Source organism: Martes martes (assembly GCF_963455335.1).
Source record: "Martes martes genome assembly, chromosome: 3".
Lineage (NCBI taxonomy): Eukaryota > Metazoa > Chordata > Mammalia > Carnivora > Mustelidae > Martes > Martes martes.
The window spans coordinates 175,375,168-175,387,357 of NC_137890.1; the positions used below are offsets into that span (position 1 = coordinate 175,375,168).

The window sequence follows — 12,190 nt, forward strand, 5'->3', positions numbered from 1 at the left end:
CTAAGATCTATAGCTATCCCACCAACACGCCGGTAGTAAGAGACCCTGTTTACCATGTCTTCCTATCAGTTCACTACACTGCCTAGTAAAGACCCACAGCACAGTCTCCATGCAGAGGATCCAGGATCCTGCTGTTGCCACCACACAATGTTTTTATACAAGGAAATTAAAGTGAACCAATCAAGCTTGTAAAGCAAAACAAAACAAAACAAACACTGGTGAGATGTGCTAACTATCCAGAACCCTGGACCTCATCATCAAATGTTACTGCTGCTGCGGTTAGTCTCACACCACACTGAGGCACACTGCCTCCGTAGTATTTTATTATTATCATAATAACTATCATTATTCTCATTTTTATTTCATTTATTATTATCATTTTTCAGAGGCTCAGCAAGACCCTGCAGAAAAAGGTCTCTTATTGCCCCATACTGGCAGGTAACTTGATCAGCCGATGATCATCTGGAAAAACCAATAGTCTGAAGCTAATAAGTACCCTGGCACAGACTCCTAATGGTGGAGGTCCTAAGACCCCCGCCCCGCCAGGCATCAAGTCTAGAATTTTGGCAAGCCTGCACGGAGCCCTGCGCTCCCCCTGTCAACTAATATCGTTCACACGCTTCCGTTTGGAATTAACCTTTTTTTTTTTTTTTTAATTCTTGATAGTCTGCAATCAGTTAATGAGGTCTTGATTTCTAACGCCAAACCTCGTTTTCAGGCCTTTTTATCCGTCCTCCACTATTGGTCTGAATGTCCTGCCTTACCTCCTTAGAATTCCACGCCGCAAACTACTTGAGTTCAAAATCCTTCACAGATTTCCTACCCCGAAAATACCAAGTCCACACATTTCAACAGCTCAGACTAGCATTCCGTTGAAATGCAAATGATTAAGCAGTATTTGGTAAATTGAGGGAAAAAAGGAAAGGGCAAGACAGAATCCCAGTCGAAGACGACGTGGTTGGCTGCGACTCCCGAGAGGAGGGTTGCAGTCCGGGAGACGCTCCACCCGCCCGCCCGTCCGCGAGGAGGCGGGCTCCGGAGGTCGAAGCGGTCCTCAGACTTTGACTCCTCAGAGGCTCGCGGGACGCCTTTCGCGGGGGACGGCCCAGCAGGACCGTCCCGCGGAGAATCGACCCGCCCGCACCCGGCGCTGGGGTCTCCGAGGAGTCGCGTGCGTCGCCGCTGCCGCCCCTCGCCGTCGTCCCAGCCATGGCTGCACGCATGTTCCGCGGCTCCCTGCGCTGGTGGGGCTGCCGGTGCGCCCTGCCTTCGCGGCCGGCCGCGAGGTGAGTGCGGGCCGGCGGCTCTAGCGGAACTGCCCGCGCGGGCTGCAGGACTGTGACTGGCGTTGGGGGGTGGGGCGGAGCCGAGGGAGAAGTGGGGAGGGGAAAGAGGGGTCGCTGGGATGGGACAGAGGGAGTGGGGAGGGTCGCTGGGGGCCCGGAACGCCGCGGGCCGCAACGGCGCGATGCGTGAGGGGCGGCGACGTGGACGGGACTCCGCGGTGGGCGCGGGAGGCTGCGGGGGTGGGGGCTGGGCCTCGACCTGCGGCGCGCGGAGCCTGGGTGGGACCGACGTCGCCCGGGGCGAATGTAGGCTTCGGTTGTGTCCCCATGAGTCGCGGGAAAGCCCAAAGCGGGGTTCGCCAAAGGCTCATTCTCCGGCCGCAGTCTGGCTTATGGGATTCTAGCACCCGCCGTAGGGGTGCAGAGGGAGGGACGTCACCCTGGACGCTCTTCCCAGGGACTCCGGCTTCTACTTTTGGCCCTAAAACCTTGGCGAACGGCGGCGGAGCGGTGCCCCGGCGCTTTCTGGGTAGTGAGTCTGGAGCTGGGACTCCGCCTCGCAGTTCTGGAGAAAGTGTCCGGCGTCTGCGAAGAAACCTGCTTGCGAGAGTGCCCCCGAGAAGGCAGCCCAGGACAGCAAAGACCTGACATCCGCCCCACCAGACAATGACACTGAGACTTATTTAATAAATCCTTGAATCAATTAAATCAGAAGAGTTGATAGTTTCTAAGTGGCTCTGTGATTATTAAGGTAGTGTTTATGAGTTCAAAAGCTTTAGATACTGACACATAAAATCCATCGGATGTACTGGAAGCGGCCAGGATTCACTATTTAGGGAGTATGACATGAGTGATAAATTAGCTCATTACAACATGGGTGGAACTCTCAGGTGCTATGGGAGCGGAAAAATACCTGTTCCTCCCGAGGACCGTTGGGAAGACTTCACTGAGGAGGTGACTTGATTTTAGGATGCACATACTTTTCTGAGCTCTTCCCCAGAGTTTCGTAAGACTGTGACTTTCAATTTTTTTGTTATCGGGACTCTTTCACTCTCCTAAAGTTAGAGGACCCCCAAAGATCTTTGTGTGTGTGTGTGTGTCTGCGTGAGGGTTGTACCTACCCATGTGGATATCAGTGAATAACTATAAAACAAATTTTACAAATGTTTAGTTAATTAAAAGTAACAATAGAGGGCGCCTGGGTGGCTCAGAGGGTTAAAGCCTCTGCCTTTGGCTCAGGTCATGATCCCAGGATGCTGGAATCGAGACCCACCTCAGGTTCTTCTGCTCAGCGGGAAGCCTGCTTCCTCCTCTCTCTCTCTCTCTCTCTCTACCTGCCTCTCTGCCTACTTGTGATCTGTATCTGTCACATAAATAAATAAATAAAATCTTTTTTTAAAAAAGTAACAATAGAGATTATGGTAAATGAAGTAAGTCAGACGGAAGGATACTGTACGATTTCATTTATACGTGGAATCTTAAAACAACAAATGAAAAAAAGAACTCAGATACAGAGAAAAAATTGTGGTTGGGGGGAGGGTGTGGAAATGGGTGAAGGGGGTCAAAAGGTACAAGCTTCCAGCTCTAAAATAAGTCATGGGAATTTAATGTACAGCATGGTGACTGTAGTTAGTACTGCATATATATTTCAAATTTGCTAAAAGAATAGACCTTAAAGGTTGTTATCACAAGGAAAAAAATTATGTGGTGATGGATATTAACTAGACTTATTGTGTTGATTATTTCACCATTTATAAAAATACTGAATCATGTATGTCTGAAACTATATATGTCAATTATATCCTGACAATAAGTAAAAGTAACAATAATAAACCCATGATGTGTTACCATAAATGTCATTTTTAAGAACAGTAGCTTTTTCAAAAAAAAAGAAAAGAGACATCATTCACATTGTCTGGCTTCGTAGAAGACATCTCAGTTCTCATATCTGTTTCTGCATTACGTGTATTAGGATAAATTATTTTGGCTGAAGTCCAGGAAGAAAATCTCATAATTTCCAAAAAAGGAGGACCTGAGGGACCCTCTGAATAGGTCAGGGACTACAGTTTTATTATAGCAGGCTTCTTAATGTGCAAATGAATCATTCAGGGAATTTGTTGAAATACAAATTCTGATTCAGTAGATCTGGGGTGAGGTCTGAGATGGTGTATTTATAACCAGTTCCCAAATATCACTGAAGGTGCTGGTGGAGACTGTCTCCCTTTTATAATGCAAATGATTAAAAAAAATAATAGAACTTGGCCTGTTAAATTAGAAGTTTATTTTTGTTCAGTACAGATTTCCTGGTCTTTATAAGGAAAAAAAGGGCCAATGTAGTCAATAAAATTTTCTTGGTCTTCAGGAAGTGGATGTTCCAGCAAACTGGCTATAAACTGTTTTGATTTTCTTCCATGTATTCTCTCTTGAACGCTTTTGACTGACCTAAAATACCTTTATTTTTCCTGGCACTTCTTTCACTCTCTAGCGCCTTGGTTTATTTTACTTAGAAATATTCCAAAGGTTTCCTTAAGATAATACGGGATATAAAATTTTAAGATAGAGGCAGACTGGAATATAAATTCCACCCTGTTATTTGCTAATTATGTTGACAAATGATTCCGTGTTTCAGAGCACCCGTTTCCTAGTCTCGGCACATTTTTTTCCTGAGGAAAAATTTCAAGTATGGAAAAGCTATGTGGACAAACGTGTGCATTATAGTTTTATTAATACTAGCAGGAAATTGGAACCAGGCATTTTGTTTGATTTCTTTTCCTTTACTTCTTGCTGTTCTTGGCCATACTGCTTGGAAGAAGGAAGAGGTAGACCAGACCTGAGGAGTGGTGGGCAGCAAAGCAAGGTTTACTGAAGCATAGTGAAGTTTATTGAGTGATGGTACAAAGGTCCTGAAGAGGGAGGGGACTTAAAGGAGGTGACCCGAGAAGGGTGCCGCTACTGGAATTTCTGAGTCTAGGGATTTTTATGGGCTTGTTGGAGGGCTGTTGTAATCTGATTAATCCCCCCTGCACCTGTCATCATCAGGTTTTTTGGTCACATGAGAAAGAGTGGAGGCCTCCTTCTGAGGTATTGTAAAGCCCTTTCAAGTGTGGTTTCCTCTTAGGGCGGAGTTCCCTTGTCCCTGCTGCCTTTCTTCCAACTATCTTTCATCAGTTTCAGTTATGGGATAAAGTAAATTTTGGCCTGTTTGATATAACAGTGTAGTGATACGCAAGACCTCTGCACGTGTTGGTGCTGTTACCTCTCACTTCATCTATTACTGTTCTCACTCAATCCACTTTTGGCCTCCTTGCCCTTTCTAGAATATACCAGGTACCATCCTGCCTGACACCTTTTGCTGTAATTGTTTTCTTGTCCTAAAATTCTTCTACTCCAAAAATCTGCTTGGCTCTCCACATTGAGGTGTTTGCTCAAATCTCATTTTTCTAACTTAACCTACCTTGATTGCAAGTATTTCCATACTGCAGGCATGTCCCAGCCTTGTCCCAGACACATACTCTGAACCTTGCTCCACTTTTCTTTTCCATAGAACTTATCACCTTCTCCTTTATTCTATAATTTGCTTCTTTACTCTATTATTTATCATTATTCAGTCTCCCCTTCTAGAAATGTGAGCCCCAAAATAAGAATCTTAATTTATTTTGTACATTCTTGTAGCTCAAGGTACCTGAACAGTTCTGGTGCATAATGAGTACTCAGAAAGTATATGTTGACCAAATGAATGAATGAGCCATTAAAAATAATGATTTGGACGACTGAGTAGTGACCATGAAGGCAAAAGGCAGACTTTTATATAAAAACTGTAGCACTACCTGTTCACAACCAAAGATTACCATTTGAAAAGCTTCTCAGTTATATTAATAAACTTCACTAAAAGTCTCATATGAAAGATAACTCTAAAGCAAAACGACAGAAAATGCATATTAAGTGTATTACTTAGCTTATGCTGTCGTAACAAAATACTATAGACTGGATGGATTGAACAACAAACTTATTTCTCATAATTCTAAAGGTTGGGTAATGGAAGATCAAAATGCTGACTAACTCTCTCTTCTTTTTATAAGGCCACAATTCTCTCAGATTAGGACCCTCCTTATGACCTCATTTAACTAATTACCTTCTCAAAGCCCTGTTTCGGAATACAATCACAGTGAGAGTTAGAGCTTCAACATGTATTTGGGAGTGACACAATTCAGTCCATAGTATTAAATAAAAATACATAAGCTAAAACAAAGTAATCCATTTCTGGTGGCAGGATTGGGGGGCGGGGGGGGGAGGGGGAGGGTTGAGACAACCTAATTACCGGTAAGCAAAACTGCCTTTTAAACAAAAACACTAAGGAGAGGAGGGGGAAGGAAAGAGAAGAGAAAAAAGAATGAGAGGGGAAAAAAAAAAACCCAAACAAACAAACAGGTTCCATCTAAGGAGGAGAGAAACTCCAAACAGAATTTCATGCAAAACAGAAAAACAACCTTTACCAAAATTTGGATATATGATAAAAAGTTTTTAGATGTAAGTTTGAAAATATGCAAAGTGATACACAGATTTTCACACTCTTTTAGGAGTGCCCCAAGGGGGAAATAAACCTGAAAACCACTGACCTAAAGGAACTACAGAGCAGTCTTATCTTACGGTTAACAGGGGGGGACAAGGAGAAGAAAGGGTCAGTTTCTGAAGATCTTGAATAATTCTGTGTTAATCCTTACAGAGATTCATGGACTTTTTTAAAATTTTCACCCAGGTTGCCCTTAATATGGCAATAACATCCCCATAGTTTATATCTTACACACCTGCCATTCAAATTGTATGATTTTGAATGAAATATTAATTTGGGTTCTGGAAAAAATGTTAATACTATCTGAAACATCATAGTAACATGAAAACATCAATATTATTCTATGGTGGTATTTGAGTTTTACATAATTTAATTCATATCGTGTGACAACTGTTTTACCTCAGTTCAGACCTGTGGTTAGTCATAGGCACTATGTCCTCATTATGGGTTTGAAAGTGAAGAGTGAGTTGAATAAAGACAAACTACTTGATTTCATCTAGATGAGGTAGATTCTATCAAAAGTGGTAATGTTCAAATTTGAGCAGGTCTATCAAATTTCAGAGCCTTTCTACCTACTTCTGTAGTGTGTCTCAGGAGTGGGGGTGGCAGTTAGTGTTATGTTGTTCAGTAGAAATTACCTTCCATGTTTAGTAGCATTGATTTGGATATAAAGAGTAACAAATCACTTAATTTTCTTAATGTATATGTATATTTTTTAGATATTCTCACTCTGGAGGAGAAGAACGTCTAGAAACTCCTTCTGCTAAAAAATTAACAGATATAGGAATTAGAAGAATCTTTTCTTCAGAACATGACATTTTCCGGAAAAGTGTAAGGAAGTTTTTTCAAGAAGAAGTGATTCCTTACCACGCTGAGTAAGTGGCCTGTTTTCTTTTAAAGTAATATGCGTAAGGGGAACAATAAGAACCACTTCTTAGATAATGCTGCAAGTTGTTCTACAGAAAATATACTGTGTTAATTGCTCTATTAACCTTTTGCTCTCTTAACTATCATGCTATAATACTTAACTGTATAACCATAAACTTAAGGATTCCTAAGAATCCTGAGATTCTTAAGTTAGTCCAAAGCTATTTAAATAAATTTTAAAATATACAATTAAAAATAAGAATATTTTGCAAATTTGCAACTCATTCTAAGAGTAGTAGTACTCTTAAATGTCAATTAAGTAGTTAAATAGTTAATTACATATTTTTTCCTGCTTCATTAATGAATTAAAATATATAAAAGCTCAGCTGGCCAGCATAATGCAAATCTTGGTTGGCAATTGGCCACCTTAAAGTATTTTTGCTACTGGATGGGATGTTTATTGATTAACTGATTAATTACTGATCCTGCTTTGTTGACCAAAACCCCATCATTTCTATGAAAATAGAATTTTGCTCTATTTCCAAAATTCACTCACTGTCAGTACTTTACTACAATTAAAATGGTTTTTTTAAACATTGTTGGGGGGTACCTAGGTGGCTCAGTTGGTGAGCAGCCCACTCTTGATTTCTGCTCTAGTCTTGGTCTCAGGCTCAAGCCCTGCCCCCCATCAGGCTCTGTGCTGAGCTTGGAGCCTGCTTAAGACTCTCTCTCTCACCCAACATCCTCCCCCACCCTGCCCCTTATATGCTTTTTCTAAAAAATAAATAAATAAATACCTTCCACTGAGATTTGATTAATGCTTTCTCAGTAAAAATGACCAAAATTAGCTAAACTTAATGTCAGCACTAGTCTTTGGTGAAAAGCAACTTTCTTTAAAAACAAAAGAAGGGCACCCGGGTAGTTCAGTCAGTTAAGTTTCAGACTCTTGATTTCTGCTCAGGTCATAATCTCAGAGTCCTTGGATCAAGCCCCACATTGGGCTGCTGCTGAGCATGGATCCTGCTTAAGATTTTCTCTCTCTCTCTGTCCGTCTGCCCCTCCCTCTACTCTACTCACATGTGCACACTCTCTAAATAAGTAAATAAATAAAAATCTTTAAGAAAGAAAGTTGGAAAAAGTTTTGCTCTAGGAGAATCTCTTTTGTTTATTGCTTTACTGATTTGAAACTTTGTTCCAGAAAAATTGTTGGTGAAAATTTGAAGTAAAAATGTAGAAGTTGACAAATTTTAGGTTAATGATAAAACTATTTCCCAAGGTACTTTAGGCAATAATTACATCAAAATGTACATGGTAATCAAACTCTTTTCGTTTAAAATTTCTTAGATATCTGTGGTTAGCTTTAATCAGCATCTTCAAAAATATACCTCATACTTACCATAGCTAACTACCACTTAAAAAAATAAAAACAGGGGCGCCTGGGTGGCTCAGTGGGTTAAAGCCTCTGCCTTTGGCTCAGGTCATGATCCCAGAGTCCTGGGATCGAGCCCCGCATCGGGCTCTCTGCTCAGCAGGGAGCCTGCTTCCTCCTCTCTCTCTGCCTGTCTCTCTGCCTACTTGTGATCTCTGACAAATAAATAAATAAAAATTAAAAAAAAATAAAAATAAATAAATAAAAACAAAAGTTCTCAGATTCTTTTATCTCCGACTTGCCATCTCTTTCCTCATTATGCCATTCTCATTTTTAAAGAGGAAAAGCAGGGTGCCTGGGTGGCGCAGTTGGTTGAGCGACTGCCTTCGGCTCAGGTCATGATCCTGGAGTCCCGGGATCGAGTCCCACATCGGGCTCCGTGCTCAGTGGGGAGTCTGCTTCTCCCGCTGACCTCTCTCCTCTCATGCTCGCGCGCGCTCTCTCTCTCTCTCTCTCTCTCTCTCAAATAAAAAAAAAAAAAGAGGAAAAGCAGAGGTTGCACAATCTTATGCAAATATCTAATCTTTTCAGTTCATTTGACAGCTCAGCTGCAAGATGTTTCTGTTTTTCTGTTGTTCCTACTTAAACTTAAGATTGCCTGCTCCTGTCACCTTTTTTCTTTGCTCATCCTGATAAATTCAGCCCTTTAAGGAAATATACAGAGGATACTTGCCTTTACAGGACAGTTGGGCAAACTCCCATGACAATGTGGCACAACTCAGATTCCATCCTAAGAGTACCAGCTGAGAGAAACTGTACGCACGAATATCAGTGGATGTAATTTTCAGGTCCGATGAATAGTCAAGGGAGGAGAGACAGGCAGGTAAGAAGAAGTAAGGAAGAAAGCCAGGAGGAGAAACGATAAAAGAGTCAGATGCAAATAGGAAGTTACGGCCAATGTCAACAATAATTGCCTCAAATTAAGGAAACATTCCTGAATAATATCATTCATAAGTTCAAATTATGACCATTAAAATAACGGGAAAGAAGTTTTTCTGATTTTAAAATGTTGTTGTTTGCAGATGGGAGAAAGCTGGAGAAGTGAGTAGGGAGCTTTGGGAAAAAGCTGGAAAACAAGGACTGCTCGGTATCAATATCGCAGAGCGTCATGGTGGTGTTGGTGGGGACCTTTATTCGGCAGCTATTACTTGGGAGGAACAGTAAGTATGCAGACATTGGAAGTGGAGTCTTACTTGTTGCTCACTTTCCTGAGAAGAAGATAAATTACGCTTTCTAATCTTATAATATTGAGAACAGTGTAAAATATGAATGAATAAACCCTTCATATGCTCTTGTGCATTTTTTTTTAATGTGGGAAGATAGGCAAATGCCCTTTAAATTGTTAAAATAGGTGCTGTTGAAAATTAAAGAGAGCCCTTCATTTTTAATTGCTTCTTGTTTACTTTTCTTCTTTTAAAAAGCTATTTGGAAAAAAAAAAAAGAAACAGCAGAAAAATATTTCCATCAAATATACTTCAAGTTTAAGAAGAAATCTGTATAAGAAGAAATACAGATTTCAGTTGATGAATGGGCACAGAATTTGACCCAGCAGTTCATCAAAACAAAATTCAAATAGGTTCTTTTGGATGAAAAAAGTTCATCCTTATACCAATCAAATGCAAATTAAATTAACCTGGAGATATCATTTTGAGTGTTTGCAAAAGTCGGTGAAAATTCAAAATCATAATATGCATTGCTGACAAGGTTGAAAATGAGATACTCATGCTATTAGTGGCATTATCAATTAGGACAGTCAATACTTTGGAGATTAAAAATGTGGATACATATAAAAAATGGAAAATATTTCTGCTTTTTGATCTAGGATGCCACTTTGGGGAATTTATCTTAAGGAAATAATTTTATAGAAAAAAGAGGAGCTGTGTGCAGAAATCATTGTCATGTTAGATCATAGTCTTCCAAATATGGAAGCAATCTAAATATCTGATAGTGGAAGAATGAATAAGTAAATTCTATTACATAAACAATTTTGAATATTTTACAACTATTTCAGATTATTCTTTGACAGCTGTGTTAGAAAGATGGTTTGTATGTTTCGTGTCACAAAGTTAAAAAAATAGTTAAGTACAAATTCACACCATGACTGCAACTATGTTAGAATATATCCTTATGGAAAAGGTAATTTGCCAAAATGAAAATAGTTGCTCTGTTAGGATAATACAACTGTAGGTGATTAATACTTTTAAATGTTTTATCTTTTAATTCATTAGACAAGTATTCATGGAGCACTATTAGAGTACTATTAATTGTGTTAGCGTCAAAAATTAAAAGATTAATAAAAGCAAAGAGAGAACATCTTCAGGAACTTCCTAGGTTTGTGCAGAGACAGGCTATTACCATACAATGTGATAAGACTTAATATTTTTTGTTGTTTATTGTTTGTTATTGTTTCACTGAAAATCAAAAAAACTGAAAATAGAACAAAATGATTATTTTGTGCTTTAAATTTTCTTCTTTTTTTTTCTCTTTAAGAGCATATTCGAATTGTACGGGCCCAGGTTTTGTTCTTCATTCAGATATTGTCATGCCCTATATTGTAAACTATGGCTCAGAAGAACAGATTAAGCGCTTCATCCCGCAGATGACCAGTGGGAAATGTATTGGTGCCCTAGCAATGTCAGAGCCTGGGGCTGGAAGGTAAATCAGCATTCATTTGGTTTTAAATTTCTGGAAGCAGTGCCCAACAGCAAATATTTTCTTACTACTCACTTCATATAAACCTTTGAACAATACACAAGGAGTTACGAATATGAACACAAGCAACCTTAAGTAACTTCAAACTCCTGTAGGAAAATAAGACCTTGTCATATGTGGGTAATAATAAAACATTATAATATATGGATTTTGAGATATTAATATGAGGTAAGGCAAATGAAATGGTAGGATAAGAGTTGAATTTGGAGCACGGTGAATTTGGATGTGATGTGACATTCACATGGAAATGTCCAGAAAGCTTTTCTAAATAGGTATTTGGAACTCTGGAGGTGGACAGGGGTGCAAAGAATTTGACGCAATGGGAATGAGTAAGATCATTCATTCAGTCATTCGAAGGTTACTGCCTAAGTGCCTTTAATGTGCCAGTGGTGAACAAAACAGACATGTTTGTTGTGCTTACTGAGGAGAATGACAAGAAACATATAAATAAGTAGATCCCTAATTATAAATTATGATTAAGTAATATGACGGGAACATGGTGCTGTGCTAGAGACTAATGGAGCATGTGTGTTTGTTGGAAAAGGGAAAAATGAATTTAGATATGAGTGCCAGAGAAGACCTATAAAACGTGGTTATATATAAACTGAGGTGTGACAGCTTTGTAATATAACTTAAAGTTTGGAATTGTGATACTTCCAGTTTTGTTTTTCTTTTTCAAGATTGCTTTGACTATTCTGGGTCTTTTGTGAATCTGTACAAATTTTGGGATTGTTTGTTCTAGTTCTGTGAAAAATGGTATTGGTATTTTGATAGGGATTACATTAAGTCTGTAGATTGCTTTAGGTAGCTAGTATAGACATTTTAGCAATATCTGTTCTTCCATTCCATGAGCATGGAATGTCTGTCCATTTCTTTGTGTTGTCTTGAATTTCTTTCATCAGATTACAGGTCTTTCACCTCTTTGGTTAAGTTTATTCCTATTTTATTATTTTTTTATATAGTTGTACATAGGATTATTAATTTCTCTTTCTGCTGCTTCATTATCACTGTATAGGAATGCAATAGATTTCTGTACATGGATTTTGTATCCTGCAAATTTACTGAATTCATTTATCAGTTTGAGTAGATTTTTGGTGGTCTTTCAGGTTTTCTGTATATAATATCCTGTCATCGGCAAATAGTAGAAGTTTTGCTTCTTCCTTACCAATTTGGATGCCTTTTTGTTGTTTGGTTGCTGTGGCTAGGACTTCCAGTACTATGTTGAGTAAAAGTGGTGACAGTAGATAACCTCGTGTTGTTCCTGACCTAGGGGAAAGCTCTCGTTTTCCCGCATTAAGTATGTTCACTTTAGGTTTTTCATATAAG

The 12,190-nt window shown here is 39.6% G+C and overlaps 1 protein-coding gene across 2 annotated transcripts in view; it reads left to right on the plus strand.

Annotated features, from left to right (window-relative positions):
* The first annotated feature begins 1,022 nt into the window (after positions 1-1,022).
* The window catches only part of ACADL (acyl-CoA dehydrogenase long chain), a 41,450-nt gene continuing 30,282 nt past the window's right edge, over positions 1,023-12,190 (plus strand). Inside the window, exons 1-4 of one of the 2 annotated variants that reach the window (XM_080799305.1) lie at positions 1,023-1,286; positions 6,576-6,731; positions 9,175-9,312; positions 10,643-10,807. In XM_080799305.1, the coding sequence (XP_080655431.1) occupies positions 1,210-1,286; positions 6,576-6,731; positions 9,175-9,312; positions 10,643-10,807 (536 nt within the window). In that variant the 5' untranslated portion in view covers positions 1,023-1,209. The remainder of the gene's footprint in view (positions 1,287-6,575; positions 6,732-9,174; positions 9,313-10,642; positions 10,808-12,190) is intronic. The other variant, XM_080799304.1, reaches the window with a different exon arrangement.